Source organism: Pseudorca crassidens, chromosome 10, assembly GCF_039906515.1.
Source record: "Pseudorca crassidens isolate mPseCra1 chromosome 10, mPseCra1.hap1, whole genome shotgun sequence".
In the NCBI taxonomy this organism is placed as follows: Eukaryota; Metazoa; Chordata; class Mammalia; order Artiodactyla; family Delphinidae; genus Pseudorca; species Pseudorca crassidens.
Genome location: NC_090305.1, coordinates 20,613,858 through 20,636,535, shown reverse-complemented (window position 1 = coordinate 20,636,535; position 22,678 = coordinate 20,613,858). Strand labels below are relative to the sequence as shown.

The following is a 22,678-nucleotide window of genomic DNA, read 5'->3' as shown; positions in this document are numbered from 1 at the left end:
TGATATAAAATAAAATATGGATCTTAGGTGTATATATAGATGTGTTTTTTTAATTTTTGAATTTTATTTTATTTATTTTTTTATACAGCAGGTTCTTATTAGTCATCAGTTTTGTACACATTGGTGTATACATGTCAATCCAAATTGCCCAATTCAGCACACCACCATCCCCAACCCCCTGTGGCTTTCCCCGCTTGGTGTCCATACATTTGTTCTCTACATCTGTGTCTCAACTTCTGCCCTGCAAACCGGTTCATCTGTACCATTTTTCTAGGTTCCATGTACATGCGTTTATATAAGATATTTGTTTTTCTCTTTCTGACTTAATTCATTCTGTATGATAGTCTCTAGATGCATCCAGGTCTCAACAAATGACTCAATTTCGTTCCTTTTTATGGCTGAGTAATATTCCGTTGTATATATGTACCACATCTTCTTTATCCATTAATCTGTCGATGGGTGTTTAGGTTGCTTCCATGATATGGCTATTGTAAATAGTGCTGCAATGAATATTGGGGTGTATGTGTCTTTTTGAATTATGGCTTTCTCTGGGTATATGCCCAGTAGTGGGATTGCTGGATCATATGGTAATTCTATATTTAGTTTTTAAAGGAACCTCCATAATGTTCTCCATAGTGGCTGTATCAATTTACATTCCCACCAACAGTGCAACAGGGTTCCCTTTGCTCCACACTCTCTCCAACATTTGTTGTTTGTAGATTTTCTGATGATACCCATTCTAACTGGTGTGAGGTGGTACCTCATTGTAGTTTTGATTTGCATTTCTTTGATAATTAGTGATGTTGAGCAGCTTTTCATGTGCTTCTTGGCCATCTGTATGTCTTCTTTGGAGATATGTCTATTTAGGTCTTCTGCCCATTTTTGGATTGTTGTTTGTATCTTTAATATTGAGCTGCATGAGCTGTTTATATATTTTGGAGATTAATCCTTTGTCCGTTGATTCGTTTGCAAATATTTTCTCCCATTCTAAGGGTTGTCATTTCATCTTGTTTATGGTCTCCTTTGCTGTGCAAAAGCTTTTACGTTTCATTAGGTCCCATTTGTTTATTTTTGTTTTTATTTCCATTACTCTAGGAGGTGGATCAAAAAAGATCTTGCTGTGATTTATGTCAAAGAATGTTCTTCCGATGTTTTCCTCTAAGAGTTTTATAGTGTCCAGTCTTACATTTAGGTCTCGAATCCATTTTGAGTCTATTTTTGTGTGTGGTGTTAAGGAGTGTTCTAATTTCATTCTTTTACATGTAGCTGTCCAGTTTTCCCAGCACTACTTATTGAAGAGACTGTCTTTTCTCCATTGTATATCCTTGCCTCCTTAGTCATAGATTAGTTGACCATAGGTGTGTGGGTTTACCGCTGGGCTTTCTATCTTGTTCCATTGATCTATGTTTCTGTTTATGTGCCAGTACCCTATTGTCTTGGTTACTGTAGCTTTGTAGTATAGTCTGAAGTCAGGAAGTCTGATTCTTCCAGCTCCGTTTTTTTCCCTCAAGATTGCTTTGGCTATTTGGGGTCTTCTGTGTCTCCATACAAACTTTAAGATTTTTTTGTTCTAGTTCCGTAAAAAATGCCATTGGTAATTTCATAGGGATTGCAATGAATCTGTAGATTGCTTTGGGTAGTACAGTCATTTTCACAATATTGATTCTTCCAATCCAAGAACATGGTATATCTCTCCATCTGTTGGTATCATGTTTAATTTCTTTCATCAGTCTCTTATGGTTTTATGCATACAGGTCTTTTGTCTCCCTAGGTAGGTTTATTCCTAGGTATTTTATTCTTTCTGTTGCAGTGGTAAATGGGAGTGTTTCCTTAATTTCTCTTTCAGATTTTTCATCATTAGTGTATAGGAATGCAAGAGATTTCTGTGCATTAATTTTGTTTCCTGCAACTTTACCAAATTCATTGATTAGGTCTAGTAGTTTTCTGGTGGCATTTTTAGATTTCTCTATAGTATCATGTCATCTGCAAACAATGACAGTTTATCTTCTTGTTTTCCAATTTGTATTCCTTTTATTTATTTTTCTTCTCTGATTGTCGTGGCTAGGACTTCCAAAACTATGTTGAATAATAGTGGTGAGAGTGGACATCCTTGTCTTGTTCCTGATCTTAGAGGAAATGCTTTCAGTTTTTCACCACTGAAAATGATGGTTGCTGTGGGTTTGTCGTATACTGCCTTTATTATGTTGAAGTAGGTTCCCTCTATGCCCACTTTCTGGAGAGTTTTTATCATAAATGGGTGTTGAATTTTGTCAAATGTTGTTTCTGCATCTATTGAGAGGATCATATGGTTTTTCTTCTTCAATTTGTTAATATGGTGTACCACATTGATTGATTTGCGTATATTGAAGAATCCTTGCATCTCTGGAATAAATCCCACTTGATGATGGTGTATGATCCTTTTAATGTGTTGTTGGATTCTGTTTGGTAGTGTTTTGTTGAGGATTTTTGCATCTATATTCATCAGTGATATTGGTCTGTAATTTTCTTTTTTTGTAGTATCTTTGTCTGGTTTTGGTATCAGGGTAATAGTGGCCTCATAGAATGAGTTTGGAAGTGTTCCTTCCTCTGCAGTTTTATGGACGAGTTTGAGAAGGATGGGTGTTAGCTCTTCTCTAAATGTTTGATACAATTCACCTGTGAAGGCATCTGGTCCTGGACTTTTGTTTGTTGGAAGATTTTTAATCATAGTTTCAATTTCATTACTTGTGATTGGTCTGTTCATATTTTCTATTTCTTCCTGGTTCAGTCTTGGACGGTTATACCTTTCTAAGAATTTGTCCATTTTTTCCGGGTTGTCCATTTTGTTGGCATAGAGTTGCTTGTAGTAGTCTCTTAGGATGCTTTGTATTTCTGTGGTGTCTGTTGTAACTTCTCGTTTTTCATTTCTAATTTTATTGATTTGAGTCCTCTCCCTCTTTTTCTTGATGAGTCTGGCTAATGGTTTATCAGTTTTGTTTATCTTCTCAAAGAACCAGCTTTTAGTTTTATTGATCTTTGCTATTGTTTTCTTTGTTTCTATTTCATTTATTTCTGCTCTGATCTTTATTCTTTCTTTCCTTCTGGTAACTTTGGGTTTTGTTTGTTCTTCTTTCTCTAGTTCCTTTAGGTGGAAGTTTAGATTGTTTATTTGAGATTTTTCTCATTTGTTGAGGTAGGCTTGTATAGCTGTAAACTTCCCTCTTAGAAGTGCTTTTGCCACATTCCATAGGTTTTGGATCGTTGTGTTTTCATTGTCATTTTTCTCTAGGTATTTTTTGATTTCCTCTTTGATTTCTTCAGTGATCTGTTGGTTATTTAGTAACATATTTTTATCCTCCATATGGTTGTGTTTTTTCCCTGTAATTGATTTCTAATCTCATAGCGTTGTGGTAAGAAGAGATGCTTGATATGATGTCAATTTTCTTAAATTTACTGAGGCTTGATTTATGACCCAAGATGTGATCTATCCTGGGGAAATTCCATGCACACTTGAGAAGAAAGTGTAATCTGCTGTTTTTGGATGGAATGTCTTATCAATATCAATTAAATCTATCTGGTCTATTGTGTCATTTAAAGCTTCTGTTTCCTTGTTTGTTTTCATTTTGGGTGATCTGTCCATTGGTGTAAGTGAGGTGTTAAAGTCCCCCAGTATTATTGTGTTACTGTCAATTTCCTCTTTTAGAGCTGTTAGTATCTGCCTTATGTATTGAGGTCCTCCTATGTTGGGTGCATATATATTTATAATTGTTATATCGTCTTCTTGGATTGATCCCTTGATCACTATGTAGTGTCCTTCCTTTCCTCTTGTAACATTCTTTATTTTATAGTCTATTTTATCTGATATGAGTATTGCTACTCCAGCTTTCTTTTGATTTCCATTTGCATGGGAGATCTTTTTCCATCCCCCCACTTTCAGTCTGTATGTGTCCCTTAGGTCTGAAGTGGGTCTCTTTTAGACAGCTTATATATGGGTCTTCTTTTATGTCCATTCAGCAAGCCTGTGTCTTTTGTTTGGAGCATTTAATCCATTCACCTTTGAGGTAATTATTTATATGTATATCCTATGACCATTTTCTTAATTGTTTTGGGTTTGTTTTTGTAGGTCCTTTTCTTCTCTTGTGATTCCCACTTAAGTTCCTTTAGCATTTGTTGTAGAGCTGGTTTGGTGGTGCTGAATTCTCTTAGCTTTTGCTTGTCTTTAAAGCTTTTGATTTCTCCGTTGAATCTCAATGAGATCCTTGCCAAGTACAGTAATCTTGGTTGTAGCTTCTTCTTTTCATTACTTTAAGTATACCATGCCACTCCCTTCTGGCTTGTAAATTTTCTGCTGAGTAATCAGCTGTTAACCTTGTGGGAGTTCCCTTGTATGTTATTTGTTGCTTTTCCCTTGCTGCTTTCAATCATTTTTCTTTGTCTTTAATTTTTGCCAATTTGATTACTGTGTGTCTTGGAGTGTTTCTCCTTGGCTTTATCTGGTATGGGACTCTCTGTGCTTCCTGGACTTCAGTAGCTATTTCCTTTCCCATGTTAGGGAATTTTTTGACTATAATCTCTTCAAATATTTTCTCTGGTCCTTTCTCTCTCTCTTCTCCTTCTGGTACACCTATAATGCGAATGTTGTTGTGTTTATTGTTGTCCCAGTGGTCTCTTAGGCTGTCTTCATTTCTTTTTATTCTTTTTTCTTTATTCTCTTCCACAGCAGTGAATTCCACCATTCTGTCTTCCACGTCATTTATCCGTTCTTCTGCCTCAGTTATTCTGCTATTGATTTCTTCTAGTGTAGTTTTCTTTTCAGTTATTGTATTGTTCATCTCTGTTTGTTTCTTCTTTAATTCTTCCAGGTCTTTGTTAAACATTTCTTGAGTCTTCTCGATCTTTGCCTCCATTCTTTTTCTGAGGTTCTGGATCATCTTCACTGACATAATTCTGAATTCTTTTTCTGGAAGGTTGTCTATCTCCACTTCATTTAGTTGTGTTTCTGGGGTTTTATTTTGTTCCTTCGTCTGGTACATAGCCCTCTGCCTTTTCATCTTCTCTATCTTACTGTGAATGAGGTTTTTGTTCCACAGGCTGCAGGATTGTTGTTCTTCTTGCTTCTGCTGTCTGCCCTCTGGTAGATGAGGCTATCTAAGAGGCTTGTGTAAGTTTCCTGATGGGAGGGACTTGCGGTGGGTAGAGCTGGTTGTTGCTCTGGTGGGCAGAGCTCAGTAAAACTTTAATATGCTTGACTGTCGATGTGTGGGGCTGGGTTCTCTCCCTGTTGTTCTCTCCCTGTTGGTTGTTTGGCCTGAGGCAACCCAACACTGGAGCCTACCTGGGCTCTTTGGTGGGGCTAATGGCAGACTCTGGCAGGGCTCGCACAAAGGAGTACTTCCCAGAACTTCTGCTGCCAGTGTCCTTTTCCCATACGGTGAGCCACAGCCACCCCCTGCTTCTGCAGGAAACCCTCCAACACTAGCAGGTAGCTCTGGTTCATTCTTCCCTGGGGTCACTGCTACTTCCCCTGGGTCCTGAGGTGCACACTACTTTGTGTGTGCCCTCCAAGAGTGGAGTCTCTGTTTCCCCCAGTCCTGTCAAAGTCCTGCAGTCAAATCCCACTAGCCTTCAAAGTCTGATTCTCTAGGAATTCCTCCTCCCGTTGCCAGACCCCCAGGTTGGGAAGCCTGACGTGGGGCTCAGAACCTTCACTCCAGTGGGTGGACTTCTGTGGTATAAGTGTTCAGCAGTGTGTAAGTCACCCACCCGGCAGTTATTGGATTTGATTTTACCGTGATTGTGCCCCTCCTACCATCTCATTGTGGCTTCTCCTTTGTCTTTGGATGTGGGGTATTTTTTTTTTTTTTGGTGAGTTCCAGTGTCTTCCTATCAATGACTGTCCAGCAACTAGTTGTGATTCTGGTGTTCTCACAAGAGGGAGTGAGAGCATGTCCTTCTACTCCGCCATTTTGTTTCCTCTCCCAATGCCAGTTGTGGTTGTTGTTGCTGTTGGATAATCTTAGATGTGTTTTGAAAAATGTATAAACTTACAAACAAGACTCACAGAACACTACATTAAAGTCCCTTCATGTCCTTTTGCCCTCCTCACCAAGAGGTAATTGTTATTGTAATATCTAGCCACATAAATTAATTTTGCCCACTTTTGAAATTCATAGAAATAGTATGCATAAAAATAGTATGCACTCTTTGGTGTCTAGCTTCTTCAGCTGACAATATTTTTGTTGAGATTCATCCAGATTGTTGAGTGTATCAGTGTTTCCTTACTTTGTATTTCTGAGTAATATCATATTACTGAGTAATATGATATATGATAATATATCATATAATGATATATGATAATGATATATGATATATTATCATATGATATTACATATATATCATGATATATGATATATCATGATATATGATATATAATATCATATAATATATATTATATATCATATAATATATATAATATAATGATATGTGATAATATATGAATATGATAATATCTGAGTAAAATTGTATTAATTCACTATGGTATGTTCATCCATTCCAAATATCCAGCTATTTTGAATAAAGCTGCTATAAACATTTCAGTACAAGCCTTTTGTAGACACATATTTTTATTTCTCTTGATAAAGTGCCATTTGTTGAAAAGACTGTACTTGCCTCCATTGATTTGCATTAGTGTATTTATTCAAAAGCATATGGTTATTTATACTCCTCTCTTTCTGGACTCCCTACTTTCTCCTATTGATGAATTTGTTTGGCCTTTCACCAACACTACACTGATTACTCTAGCTTGAAACTACTTCAAATACATTACATTTTTTTAAGTGCTGTTTTTCTCTGCAATGTGCACATATGATTTTCTCAACCAGACTAATCATATAAGTTTTGAGAATAAAGCAGTTTACTTGAGGGAAGGTCTTTTTTGTTGTTCAGGGGACTTACTTCCAAGAGTAACTCAGGGTATTTGTAAATGGTCCCTTTAAAATAGACATGAGCCAAAGTCCTTCAAGGACTGGCTCAATTTTCTGGGACGTTCTATTAGGGATTATATTTTAGGGGGTATGAAATTATAAGATCAGTCCCACATCTTCTTATTGTGTCATGAATTCTCAAAAGCCAGTTAGTACAATAAAAATTTTAATTAATATATAGGGGTCCAAATTTCTAAGTGGCACTTCCTAAAGTTAAATTATGTTTTTACCTCAGATGTGTTAATGATGGATACTTTCTGTTCTACATTCCAGTTCCAAATTTTTGTTCCATTCGTTATGGAATTGCTCTCTTACTGCTCCTCTGTAATGTTATAGTAATGTCACAGCGTGTGTGTATGAGCCTCACAATGATAGCCATGGTGAACAGCACAGAGCCACATGGTTTGTCCAACACCTCCACAAAGGAGCCACAGGATAACATAAAGGTATATCAAAAATATTATAGACAGTCATAAGTTTAAAATCCTATCTTGCTAACTAATTTGTGGAGAGGTTGAATGTTATCATAATTGATATGACAGTAATTATTAAAGAAAGAAGCTCAAGTCTTGATCTGTCTTGCCAGTAGTAACCTAAATAAACATGTCCCACAACTAAAATATGTCTCAGTATTTGTAAAGGGCAAGAGAAGTTTGGACAAGAGAGAAAAGGAAAGCATCTTAAATGAGAAGTAGAAGTCAAGACACTTTTTCTTTCTTATTTACATTTTTAACATACAGTACATTTACATGTTTCATTAATTTCATCTATGTAATGTAATGAGTTGATACCTTTCAGAAGATGTAGTACAGAAAAAAATGAAAATAGGTGGGAAAAGTATTTTCCACTATACTCTTCCTATGTCCCTTTATGAATACACAGGCAAATAAGAAAATATTTTCTTATTATCACCCCTATTTACATTAAAAATAACACTATATGAAGTGTACTGCACCCTGATTTTTTTTAACATAAGCATCAGAACCAGGCTCAGATTTGACACATATGTAGGAATTCCTAGACAGGGAATTTAAAATAACTATAATTAATATGTCAAGGACACTAATGGGAAAAAAATGACAACATACAATACCACATAGGTAGTGTTAGCAGAGAGATGGATATTATTAGAAAATATAAAAAAGAAATAGTAGAAATCATGGCAACTGTAACAGGTACAAAGAATGCCTTGATGGGCTTATAAGTAATCTCAACACAGCTGAGGAAAGGATCAATGAACTTGAATATAGGTCAATAGGAACTTCCCAATCTGAAATGAAAGAGAATTTAATAAATAAATAAATAAATAAATAAATAAACAAACAGAACATCTCAGAACTGTGGACAATACCAAAAGTTGTAACATATGCATGACTAGAACACCAGGAAGAGTAGGAAAAAATGGGAAGAAGAAATATTTGAAAAATTAATGGCTGAGAACTTTTTGAAATTAATGGCAGACACCAAGCCACAAATCCAAGAAGCTCAGAGAACACCAAACAGGATAAATATTAAAAAGAAAAATAATCATCAACAACAAGAACAACCACCCAGACATACATATTTAAATTGCAGAAAACTAAGACAAAGAGAACTTCTTGAATGAAGCTAGAGGCAAGAATCACCTACAGAGGAAGAGGATAAGAATTACGGAAGACTTCTTATCAGACACCACTCAAACGTGAAGAGAGAAATGAACTCTTTAAAGTATTGAAAGAAAAAAAAAGACACCTGCCAAACTAGAATTCTATATCCAATGAAATTACCTCAAAAGTCAAAGAGAATAAAGACATTTTCAAGCAAAGAAAAACTGAGGGAGCTATATTAATTTCAGACAGAGCAGAATTTATATCAAGGAAGATTATCAGAGACAAAGAGGGCACTGTCTGATGATAAAGGGGTCAATTCTCCAAGGAGACATAATAATCCTAACGATGTATGTCTCTAACAGCAATCCTAAACATGTATGTCTCTAACAAAGCAGCAAAATACAGAAGGCTAAAACTGCTAGAACTAAAAGGAGAAAAGACAAATATAAAATTGGTAACTGTTTTCTATTTGTTACGTCTGTTCTTTGTTACGTTTCTTTTTTCCACTCCTTTTTTTGCCTTATCTTGGTATAATTGAGCATTTTATATGATTCAATTTTTTTTTTTTTTTTTTTTGTTATACGCAGGCCTCTCACTGTTGTGGCCTCTCCCATTGTGGAGCACAGGCTCTGGTCATGCAGGCTCAGCAGCCATGGCTCACAGGCCCAGCCACTCTGAAGCATGTGGGATCTTCCCGGACCAGGGCACGAACCCATGTCCCCTGCATCGGCGGGCGGACTCTCAACAACTGCGCCACCATATAGGGAAGCCCTATATGATTCAATTTTATTTCTTCTCTTGATGTATCATTTATACTTAAAAAAAAAACTGTTTTAATAGTTTCCCTAGGGTTTACAATATACATTTTTAAATAATAGAAATCCACCATCAAATAACACTTTACTGCTTCATGTGTAATGCAGGCACTTTGTAACAGAGTATTCTTAATTCTTCTCTCCCATCTTTTGTGACACTGCTGCTATTCATTTCCCTTATCCATATGCTATAAATGCCCAATACAGAATTACATTATTGCTTTAAACAAGTAGGTATCTTTTGCATCAATTCAAAATAATATAAATTACACCTTCATTTATTCTTTCTTCATGCTCTTCTTTTTTAAATGTAGATACAAGTTTCTGAACTATATAATTTTCCTTCTGCATAAAGAACTTCTGTTGGTTTTACCAAAACTTCTTCTGGCTTTATATCTAATAAATCTTTGCATAGCCCAAAGTAAAAATATCTGTTATGTTTTCTTCTAGAAGTTTTATAATTTCAGGTTTTACATTTAAATATTCATTTTTTCAATTTTTTTATATGTTATGTTGAAGATCCTTTTTTACATATGTGTGTACAACTGTTCTAGCATCATTTGTTGAAAAGACTTCTTTCTCCACTGAATTGTCTTTTAAGTTTGGCAAAAAATCAATAGTTACAGGAATAACGCTACCTACCTGATTTTAAGACTTTGTTATAAAGCTACAGTTATCAAGACAGTGTGTTATTAGCATAAAGACAGAAAAGTAATCATTGAAATAGAACAGAGTGTCCAGAAATAGACTCACACACCTATGAACTACTGATTTTTTTCATGATTCACAAAAGAAGAAACAAAAAAATTGGACTTCACCAAAATTCAAAAAAACACTGTTAAAAGACTGAAAAGACAAACCAGAGACAGTGGTAAATTTTTGAAAATCATATCTAGTAACGGAAGTTTATCAAAACTCAATAATAAATGAAACCAACAACGCAGCACAAAAATGGGGAAAAGATGTGAATAGACGCTTCATCAAAGATGATACATGGGCCTTCCCTGGGGGCGCAGTGGTTGAGATTCTGCCTGCCGATGCAGGGGACACGGGTTCATGCCCTGGTCCAGGAAGATCCCACATGCCATGGAGCAGCTAGGCCCGTGAGTCCTGGCCACTGAGCCTGTGCATCCAGAGCCTGTGCTCCTCAACAGGAGAGGCCACAACAGTGAAAGGCCTGATATGACTACACACCAATTCAAATGGCCAAAATTATAAAGATTGGACATAAGTGTTGTAAGAATGTGGAGGAACTGGAAGTCTTCTACACTGCTGGTGATAATTCACAATGGTACAACCAGTTTAGTTAAGCATATAGCTACCGTATGATCCAGCCATTCCACTGCTACTAAAGAGAAATGAAAGCATGTGTCCATATAGAGATGTATATATAGATTCTCATTGTAGCTTTATTTGTAATAGCAAAAAATTGGAAACAACCAACACGTTCATCAGTAGGTGAATGAATGCACAAACTATGTCCCGTCCATAAAATGGAGTACTGCTTAGTACTAAAAAGGGATGGGGGTCTTCCCTGGTGGCACAGTGGTTGAGAGTCCGCCTGCCGATGCAGGGGACGCGGGTTTGTGCCCCGGTCCGGGAGGATCCCACATGCCACGGAGCGGCTGGGCCCGTGAGCCATGGCCACTGAGCCTGCATGTCCAGAGCCTGTGCTCTGCAATGGGAGAGGCCACAACAGTGAGAGGTACGCGTACCACAAAAAAAAAAAAAGGGATGAACTATTGATACACAGGCCAACATGGATGCCACTCTTATTATGCTGAGTCAACTAAGCTAGATAAAAAGAAATAGTACATACTGTATGACTCCATTTATATATAAAACTTCTAGGAAATGATGACAAAGCAGATCATTGGCAGTGGAGGAGCAGAAGGGAGGAATTACAAGGAGTAAGAAAACTTTTGGAGGTGAATAATATGTTCATCATCTTGATTCTGATGATGGTTTCATGAGTGTACACATTTAAAAATTTAGCAAGTTGTACACTTTATGACAAAGATTAAATATACAATTTATTGTGTCAATTGTACCTCAAAAAATCTGTCAAAACCTATTCAAAATTTTTTTCTTTAATTCTTAAATATTTGTAGTATTCCATTGCCTTGGTTTAAATATCGAGAATCCCATACTCTAGAGAGATGACTACTCACAAAGGCTGTACTTCATTTCCTTCACTGTAGCAAAAGAAGAGGCAAGAGAGATGGCTACTCACAAAGGCTGTATTTTATTTCCTTTGCTGTAGCAAAAGAAGAGGCAGCTCAGGCTGTGGAGCTTGAAACATTTCTTTGGCACATTCACCCCCACCCCCACCCACCGTGGAACCTGCTGCTATAATCCAGGACATTTGATCTTCAAATATGAGTCACAGGAAAGGATTTCAGTTTGCTGCTCTACAAAGGTACTAGATGAAGAAACAGAGCACATACTTATTCTCAAGTATGAAACTCACCAGGATATCATTTTCCCAAAGCAGATCTAAAATGTAACCTGAAATTACAAATGAACCTAAAAACTAGGAAAGCAACTCTAGCTATGGAAGGAACACTACAGTGCAGCACATCCAGGAGCTCAAAGCAGAGATAGCCAGGTGGTAGCAGTCTATGTTCAGACAGAAGATGAATGGGGAAGAAAAAAGGAAATTAACAGAACTCAGAAAAGGATTATGATAAAATGAGACAGAACATTTTAGGAAAGAAGACAAAATAACAAGGAAAACAGTGAATAGGAACCACAGAGACCGCAGTAAGGGACACTGAGTATAGAAAGGAAAAGGAAGGAAGATGAGAAAAAGTGTGACACATAAATGAGGAGTATTCTCTATCAGTCTTCCCTCTGCCACAACAGCCAAGGAATATGTATAATTATTCTATTTAAAATTTACTAATCCAATAGAAATTCTGCCATAACTTTAAATTTTTTATTATTAATGAATGTGCACATTTTTATATTTCTGTGATCTATACTTATTGATCATTTCCATTTTTCTCTCATAAATTATCTATTGATACACTTAGTCCATTTTACAAGTAGATATTATCTACTTGCTCATTTATATGACTCATACAGATGTATATATATTTATTCCTAAGATTTATATAGGATAATTTAAACATTTATATATGTAGCACTTTGTTTAATGACAACTAGTTAATGCAACTTAGGTTTTATCCTTCTGGTGTGGGGAGTTTATGAGTTCAGCAGTTTTAATTCAACTATGGTGGGATTTTTTCTTTTTTTTTACATCCTGCTGTGAAGAGTGATGGCTTTATGCCATTAGAAAAACAACCCAATATTCTGAATAATCTGCACAGGGAGAGTTGAACAAATGTGTGCTGGCACCTGATGTGGGTAAGAGTGAATATTGATTTCCTTGGCGAAATTCCTGTGATTTAGAAAAAAATGGCAGAGCATCTTGTTCCATCCTCTGAGTAGCTTCCAACCAATGGAAGAGATCTGGAGCTTCCATGCTCCCTTGGCTACTCTACGGATGCCTCTCACTATTCAATATTCTCAGAGTTGTACTCCTACCAGATCTCTCATGAAAGTCCTTTCTATCAGGAAGAGACATCACTATACAGAGGCCACAGCTACAGGATGACAGAGATTTGAGAAAGGGAGGGGAAAAAAAAGGGATGAAGGGTGAAAGTAACAGTGATGAGAGAACAAACACATGGACTCCTACCTATTTCACTATTTCAGTCAGCCAAAAATTTCATTAAGAACATTCATTCTTTATTTAACAAAACTCTTCATTTCTTAATATAAAAACTAATTATGCAAGTGCAGAGAAAGTTCAGAGAAGCAGACTATCATACACATAACCAAAGAGGCTTTATCTTGTCATCACCTACTAAAATTAAGGCTTCTCCCTGTTCAGTGGATCCAAGAATAGCACAGCCTCCTCATAGCCCCAGGTATAAGTTCAATGTTCAGAATTTCTTATATCAACTTTAATAATGCAACAAATTTATGGAAGACCACCTAGCCTAAGAATTGACAGGAAACCACTCCCAAGACAGACAACAAAACATGCCACATCAGAGCCAAGCAAAAGAAGAGAAATGGTCTTTTTCCTTCACTATCCCATTCAATTATTTCCATAGTTCAGCCTGAGAACTCCTCTTCATGATTTGATATTCTCTCAATTGCTACTTTTCTCTCTGGGATCATGTGTGTGGAGGGAAAATGTTGTTTTGTGAATGAGGTTAACTGAATAGAGAAATTAGAGGGTGAGAAGGGGCAGGAGGAAATTAATGATTGCAGTAAATGTAGTATTACATGGCACTCTACAGAAGAGTTTACATGTTTTTTACAAACATTCAAGAAACAAGTATTAGAGATGTTGAAGATGGAGAGGTAGAAAAGTCTGGACTCACCTCTTCATACAGACACACCAAATATACAGCTACATATGGAACAACTTCGTCTGGAAAAAAAATTGAAAGCTGGGTAACTCCTACACATCGGGCGAACAAGAAAAAGCCCACAACCAAGAGGAAATGCTGAGACACAATCTCACTGTAAACCCCACCCCTGGCAAGGCGACCCAGCAAGGCAACCCTGAGGAGTGAAGAGTTTGAACCCCACAATGGGCATGCCAACTTTTAAGACCTGTGCCTGAGAGATACGCCACCCACATATCTAGCTCTGAAAGCCAACAGGGCTCATATACACAGGTCCCACAGGGTATAGTGAACTGAGAAATGGTTCTTAAAGGGCTTGCACATGAACTCACCTACCCCAGAGCACAGGACAGAGGCAACCATTTGAAAAGCACCAAGATGTTCTATGAAAGAGGCTTATTTGCTTACCATAAACTGTTGGCCTGAGGGGTGGGCATCTAATTTAACACACATCTAGGGCCTGCTGGAGTTCTCTTTGGGGATGGAGACCAGCAGATGCCATCCTTATGTTCTCTCTTTGCTGTGCTCTGGAGAGCCAGTATCTCCCAAAAGGGAGCTTTTACATTCATCTGGCCTCTTGTTCTGGCACCCGATTTTTTTTTCTTTTTAACAGCTGATGCCTTGATCATCTGGCTCTGGTGGCCATCAGGGTTTGACAAAATTAATATCCAAAATTCTAAACAAGTGAGTGTAGAGGGAATGTACCTCAACATAATAAAGACCATGTATAACAAGACCACAGATAACATCATACTCAATGGTGAAAATCTGAAAGCTTTTCCTCTAATATCAGGAATAAAACAGTGATTCCCACTCCCACCACTTTTATTCAACATAGTATTGGAAGTCCTCACCAGAGCAATTAGGCAAGGAAAAAAAAAAAGCATCCAAATTGAAAAGGAAGAAGTAAAATTATCACTATTTGCAGGTGACATGATATTATATATAGAAAATCCTGAAGACTCCACTAAGGAAACTGTTAGAATAAAATTGAATTCAGTAAAGTTGTAAGATACGAAATCAATATACAAAAATCTGTTGCATTTCTATACACTATTAACAAACTAGCAGAAACAAAATTAAGAAAACGATTCTAATTGCATCAAAAAGACTAAAATATACAGGAATAAATTTAACCAAGAAGGTTAAACACCTATGCACTGAAAACTGTATGACGCTGATGAAAGAAACTGAAGAAGACACAAGTAAATGGAAAGATATTTTGTGCTCATGGATTGAAAGAATTCATATTGTTAAAATGTCTACAGATTAGATGTAATCATCAAAATTCCAATTGCCTTTTTCACAGAAATAGATCAAACAGTACTACAATTTGTATGCAACTGCAAAAGGCCCAGAATAGCCAAAGAAATAATGAGAAAGAAAAACAAAGCTAGAGGCATCAAGCTTCCTGATTTCAAACTACATCCCAAAGCTATAGTAATCAAAAAAGTATGGTATTTGCATAAACTCAGACACGTCAATCAGCGAAGCAGTGTAGATAGCCCAGAAATAAACCCATACGTATTTGGGCAATTAATCTATGACAAAGGAGGCAAGAATATAAAATGATGAAAAGACAATCTCTTCAATATATAGTGTTGGGGAAACTGAGCCACTATCTTATAATGCACACAAAATTTAACTCAAAATGAATCCAACATTGGAACATTAAGACCTAAAAACATAAAACTAGAAGAAAACATAGGTGAAAAGCTCACTGACATTAGTCTTGGCTATGATTTTTTGGATTTTACATCAAAATCAATGGCAACAAAAGCAAAAATACACAAGTGAGACTACATCAAACTAAAAAGCTTCTGCACGGCAAAGGAAACCGTCAACAAAATGAAAAGGCAACCTACTGAATAAGAGAAAATATTTGCAAATCATATCTGATAAGAGATTGGTATCCAAAATATATGAAGAACTCATACAACTCTATTGCAAAAAAAAAAAAAAATCAAAAAATGGGCAGAGGGGTTTCCCTGGTGGCGCAGTGGTTGAGAGTCCGCCTGCCGATGCAGGGGACATGGGTTCGTGCCCTGGTCCGGGAAGATCCCACACGCCGTGGAGCAGCTAGGCCCATGAGCCATGGCCACTGAGCCTGTGCGTCTGGAGCCTGTGCTCTGCAATGGGAGAGGCCACAACAGTGAGAGGCCCGCGTACCAAAAAAAAAAAAAAAAAAAATGGGCAGAGGATCTGAATAGACATTTTTCCAGAAAAGACAGACAAATTGTCAACAGGCACATGAGAGGGTGCCCAACATCATCAGGGAAATGCAAATCAAACCCACAAGGTATCACCTCATACCTGTCAACATGGCTATTATCAAAAAGACAAGCAATATCAAGTGTTGACTAAGATGTGGAGAGAAGGGAACCCTAGTGCACTGATGGTATAATGTAAATTAGTGCAGTCACTATGGAAAACAGTATGAAGGTTCTTCAAAAACTTAAAAATTAAATTACCATATCCAGCAATTCTAGTTCTGGGTATTTATCCTAAGAAAATAAAAACACTAACTTGAAAAAATATCTACACCCCCATGTTCATTGCAGCATTATTTACAACAGCCTAAGGATCCATCCAAGGATGAATGGATAATGCAAATGCACTGTATATATACAATGGAATATTATTCAGTCATAAAAAGTAAGAAATCTTGCCATTTGCGACAACATGAATGGACCTTGAGTGTATTGTGCTAAGTGAAATAAATCAGACAAAGACAAATACTATACGATCTTGTTTATATGTGGAATCTAAACAAACAAATGAATCTGAGCTCCTGGTTACAGAGAACAGGCTGCTGGTTGCCAGTAGCAGGGGATCGGGGATGGGTGGTGTTGGGCAAAATGGGTAAAGAGAGTTAAAAAGTGCAAACTTCCAGCTATAAAATAAGTTATGGGGGGACCTCCCTGGTGGTCCAGTGGTTAAGACTTTGCCTTCCAGTGAGAGGGTGTGGTTTCAATCCCTGGTTGGGGAGCTAAGATCCCATGAGGCTGGCGGCCAAAAACCCAAAACAGAAGCAGTGTTGTAACAAATTCAATAAAATATTTTTAAAAATGGTCCACATCAAAATAAATCTTTAAAAAAATTTTTATGGGGGTGTAGCATATAGCATGGTGACTATAGTTAATGATACTGTATTGTATAGTTGAAAGTTGCTAAGAGAGTAGATCTTAAAAGTTTTCATCACAACTATATATATAGTGATGGATGTTAACTAGACTTATGATCATTTCTCAGTATATACAAATATCAAATCATTATGTTGTACACCTGAAACTAATATAATCTGCCAATTATATCTAAAATTTTTTTAAAAAGCAAGTATTAAACGTCTATGCTGTGACAGGTATGGGTGGTACAAATGATGCCCTTGACTGCAAAGACTTTTCGTTATAGTTGAGGGTACCAATGATAAAATGTAATTACACACAGATAATGATGTTATTAGGAATAAAGAAGTCCCATAATAGAGGGTGTTAGGCAGAGGACAGCTATTTTACGTGGGGTACGCTGGAAGACCAGTTTTCCCATATTCCTGAACATCATAGAAAATCATCTGCAGAGTGGCTAGATGTGTCTCCTTTTTCCTTTCAGAACCCTGTGTATAACTGGAGCACTGAAATCCAGGGGATCATGTTAAGTTCCATCTTCTACGGTATTCTCATCAGCCAAATTCCTGCTGGATACTTATCTGGAATATACTCCTTAAAGAAAATGGTTGGTTCCGCATTGTTCCTCAGCTCTCTGTTTACTGTGCTCATCCCACTGGCAGCTGAATTTGGAGAAGCTTTGGTCATCATATGCCGAGTAATCCAGGGACTATTCCAGGTATTAAGATGATACAAAAACTGAACCAAGAGCTTAAATTCACAGAAAGTGTCAGAGATCAAATGTTCTAATCGTTCTTCTTTCAGGGGATAGCATTAACAACTCAGCAAGTAGTATGGATCAAGTGGGCTCCTCCCTTGGAACAAGTCCGACTTACCTCTCTGAGTTTATCAGGTAATGACTAGGGGCCTAGAATGTTTAATCTCATTGTCATCTCACTGTAGCATGTGCTGCCCTAGAGCCATAAGAAACATGTATGTTTTGAACTGTCAAGGGCTTTGGAAACCATCCTCACTTTAAAGATATGGAAATTGTCTGGGCTGGAGAAGAGGCTTCCTTATCTCAAACAACAGAGAAAAGAGAGAAAAGCAAATATTTTATTATTTTCTTCTGTTCGGTGTTATACGTTATACAAATATTTCACTATAAATTGTTCACTGCTACCATGAGACTACATTATTTCTACTTCCAGATGCCTGCATTCATTGGGGGTGTTCTTTGTGCCTTCTGATTAGGACTTCTGCTAGGACCCTGTGTTGTCCTACTTATAACAGGATTCATCTGTGACTCCCTGGGATGGCCTATGGTCTTTTATATTTTTGGTGAGTCTCTTTCTATAAAAATCCCAGCCATTATTCAGAATTTTTAAAACTTAAAACTAAAAATGGAATACAGTAGTTTATATGAAGTTAGCAATATTAAAACTCATAAATCCCATTGAAGGAAAAAGAGCAGTCAACATTCATGAATTTCTTATTATAAGCAAGACATCATGCTCAGAACTCTACGTGCATTACTGTATATAATTTCACAATTCTACAACATCGATGCTACAGATATATATCCCTTACATGAAACTCTTGGGGAAAGGGATGATCAGAATAGATCAAAGATAATAGGAGTATACTATTTATACTTAACATCCCAAGCAGAATTTAGAGCATCATCTCATAATCAAACACATTAATTTCTGAAGTGAAACATGAAATTCTCATAAATTGGAATAAATGAAAAACTATAAAGGATTGAGGTTTCTAAATAAGTTAGAAAATCACTTTTGGCTTTCAAATCTTGGTTTCAGATTTGTGGATAAGGGACTGTGGATGGGTGCTATTGTGCACGTTTGATATGTAAGGAAAATTACAGAGACTTAATTCAAAAGGATCTATTACAAAGTGATTCTTTAAAGTGGTAAATAAAGATGTGGCAGAATCAAATGGATAGAGCAGTAATCAGGTGCTAGCAAAATGGAAGCTAATACCATCCCCAGGTCCAAAAGGGCAAGCAAGGGTGTAGATGATGGGAATCTACTAGGAGAGAGTCCTGTAGAGATGGCTGCCTTGAGAGGACCCATGACTTTTCATAAAAGAGCATATAGACTGAGGCAATGCTAGAGAAGGTGATAACTAGAGAAAGAGACACCTTAATCTCATTCAACTCTCTCCCTCTCATCTTCTGCTCAAGCTTTCTGCTGCCTAAATCTATCTGGAAAGCAGAGAACATAGGGGCCGGTTGATATTCATTCAAGTCAGCCATCTGTGGCCAAAGCAGAGTAAAGAAGGGTGGAGAGTGGATCTAGAGGGACAAACAGGGAACCCCCGATACCCACAGTGAGCAAATGACAGAGGCATGTCTTCCATCCTCACAATTTCATTGTTCTTCATCACTGCATTAGTCATCAGTAGTAAGTAATGGTCAGTATAGTGATATTACACAAACCCTATGTCAGGAAAGGGCTGGAAGACTTGGAACTGTCTAACCTGGTGAAATGAAAACTTGAGCAGGCATGCCTTGCAGGACTCTCATGTAAGAGAAATGCATACCTGCTCTGCATTACAAAACTAAAATTAATACGCAGGTAATTATAGGGAGGTGAAGTTTCGGCTCCATGTAAGAAAAACTTTTCAGTAATTAACGCTGCCCAACATTGCTGATCAAAAGTTGGGTGAGCTCCAATATTCATGGTGTATTCATATTTCAACATCATACACATGTATACAGCAACATTTGTCATTTGCAATTCTCATGGGTGGCTCTATGAAGCGCAAAGAAAGGGACTATGCATTATACTGTGATAACAGCTTTACCATGAATTGCCCCATCTGCTTTTTCTTATCACTTAGAATAGGGGAAGAGTGCCATCACTTAGATGGCAGCAGTATAGGGATTTAGGTGTTACTGCCACAAGTCTTACAATGAGTCATACGGTGCCCATAGATGTGAAATAACCTGCCCAAGTTAGTGGCAGAGGCAAACTAAAACCAGAATGTTTTGTGGTTCCATTTGAATGCTCTTCTCAATAAAGTTAGATAAATCTAATCAATACTATTTTAAAGAACAAAATAATACCTGCTTTTAAGCAGCTGATAATTGCTGGGGAATATTACCATACAGAACAAGTTGAACCATACACTCACATTTGCACTTAAAAGGGCTTGACTGTCCAGCCATGTTTCTCTCCATAAATACTATTTCAAACTTCTCAAAACTACTCTCTCAAATCTCTAAAATGGCTCCCTTTCCCTGCTGTCTCTTTCAAGTTACCTCCCTTTTAATAGTCAAAATTATTGAACAACCTGTCTACACCCACTGCCCCCACTTCCTAGCCACCCACTGTCTCCTCAACTTATATCTGACTATAAGTGTCTGACCTATTCTACTATCAAGAGAGCCCTTGCCGAGGTCACTTATGGCTTCCATAAGAGCTAGAGCTGCTCTGAAGCCCAGACAGGAGGGGCCTTGCCTTGGATTCTACATTGTAGTGAGCCCATTCTGGCCCCCCTCCAGCCAAGCCTTCTTCATAGGGTAGAAGTCTATGGCATCAAAATTATAGGCTCATCAGAGTCCATGACTTTCCTTCTAATGATCACTCCCAGAATTTTTTTCTCATATACGACCAAGGCTTTTTCAGAACTGGCAGGACTCTTCCCCACATTCACTGAATTGAGGCTGGGCTGGGAGGTGACAGGTAAAACTATTTGCAGAGAATGTAGATGGAGCATGATGGGGAAGCCAAGAATTTCTATACAGAGCCATTCAAAACCCCTAGTGGTGTGGGACTGGATCTGGGTGGGAACAGAAGAGGTCAAGTCCCAGATCAGTGACCAGGGATTTGTGACCAGTGGAATCTAAGAATTCTAAATTTAAACCCGACTACCTGGGTCATTTTCTTTCCTCTGGCTTCTTTCAAAATTTTCTCTTTTATTTTCTGCAGTTTGAATATGATATGCCTACGTGTAAATTGATTGATTGATATTCATCCTTTTTGTGTTCTCTGAGCTTCCTCTATCTGTGGTTTTGTGTCTACCATTACTTTTGGGAAATTCTCAGTAATTATTACTTCAAATATTTCTTCTGTTCCTTTCTCTTACTTCTCTTTCCGATATTCCCGTTACACGTATACTACACTATTGTAATTGTCCCACAATTCTTGGATATTCTGTTCTTTTTTATTCTTTTACTCTATTTGCAATTCAGGTTTGGAAGTTTCTGTGGACATTTCTTGAAGCTCAGTGATTTTTCCTCGACTGTGTCTAGTCTCTTAATGAGCTCGTTAAATGCATTCTTCATTTCTGTTACAGTGTTTTTGATTTCTATCATTTTCTTTTGATTCCTTATTAGCGTTTCCATCTCTCTACTTACATTACTCATGTTTTTGTATGTTGTCTGCTTTTTCCATAAGCATTTTAATCAAAGTTGTTTTAAATTCTTGATCTGATCATTCCAGCACCTCTGCTATGTCTCAGTCTGGATCTGATGCTTGCTCTGTCTCTTCAAACTACATTTTTTGTCTGTTAGTGTGCCTCATGTTTTTCTTGTTGAAAGCTAACAAGATATACTAGGTAAAAGGAACTGAGAAAAATAACCCTTTAGTGTGAGGTTTTATGTTTTTCTGGCTAAGGGTTAGGCTGTGCTTACTGTGTGCTATGGTTAAAAGTTTCAGAGGCTACAGCTTCCTCTGGTGTCTTTGTTTTTGTCTTTCCTTGTCTTTGAGTTTCTCTAGAGCCTTCTTAAATAAGGTTTGTGATGTGCAGTTCTTCCAGGTGGATTCCCAATAACGTGCAGGACACTTTTGACGTGGTGGTAAGATGTGTACATGAGGAGACAATGTTCTATAGTGCTGTGATTAGGTATCAGTATTTTAGTGAGCCTCTGCCCCGAACTCGACCTTCACAAGTCCTTCTCAGTTTTTTTTTCCCCTCCTTAAGTGAGCCAGGAGGAAGGGGCTGGAATTGGATATTTCCCTTAAGTTGGTTAGGCTCTGGCAAAACAGTTTCCCTTTGAGCAGTTTTTGTTAAGAACAGAATGCTCTAGACATAATTCAGAATAGCTACTTTTCCCTTCCTCTCCTGTAAGGATGGAGGGATTTTTCTCTTCTATTCACTGTGAGAACCTGGTAGGTGTTCTGGAGATAAAACTCACAAAAGTGTGAGGGGTCTTCTTAAGACTGGGCCCCCATCCCCAGACTTTTCATCTCTCAAACTTGTCTACACTGAACCTAAAGCAAGCCATCAATTACTAGGTTTTCCTACCCTAGAACTGACTGGTTCCAATGGAGTTTTCTGATTCTGGGCTTCTGTTCTGGGAAGTTGTCATTCTCTGTATCTATCTGTCTGTCTCTCTAGAGACAGGAGGGCAGTGGTTTGCCCTGTGACCTCAATTCTCTGATGGATCAAAGAAGAGTTATTGATTTCTAGTTTGTTCAACATTTTCCTTGTTGTAAGGATGGGAGTGATAACTTCTAAACTCCTTATATGCCCCCCAAATGCTGGCCAAGCTCCATGCCCATAAATCAAGTGGAAGTTTTTCAGTCCACATTTGACCTGAACTGTCAATCATATTCAACAATACCATTCTTTCCCTTGTGCCTTTGCCTCTGACTCCATGCACTGAACCTCAGTGACTGGACATTTCCTTCTCATCTCAGTCTCTCTGACCCTGTTCTTCCTACAATGGACTTTATCCTTCTGGCCATTCCCTCTCAGTCTCCTTTGCAGACTTCTCCTCTTCTACTTGCCATTAACTGTTGTCTTTCTTCCAGGCTT

General features: G+C 37.5%; 1 protein-coding gene across 3 annotated transcripts in view; it reads left to right on the top strand.

The window, feature by feature from the left end:
* SLC17A1 (solute carrier family 17 member 1) overlaps positions 1-22,678 on the top strand; it is an 85,614-nt gene that overhangs the window by 15,728 nt on the left and 47,208 nt on the right. For all 3 annotated transcript variants that reach the window (XM_067755793.1, XM_067755791.1, XM_067755792.1), the window contains exons 3-6: positions 7,236-7,408; positions 17,400-17,633; positions 17,720-17,807; positions 18,149-18,235. In XM_067755793.1, the coding sequence (XP_067611894.1) occupies positions 7,236-7,408; positions 17,400-17,633; positions 17,720-17,807; positions 18,149-18,235 (582 nt within the window). The remainder of the gene's footprint in view (positions 1-7,235; positions 7,409-17,399; positions 17,634-17,719; positions 17,808-18,148; positions 18,236-22,678) is intronic.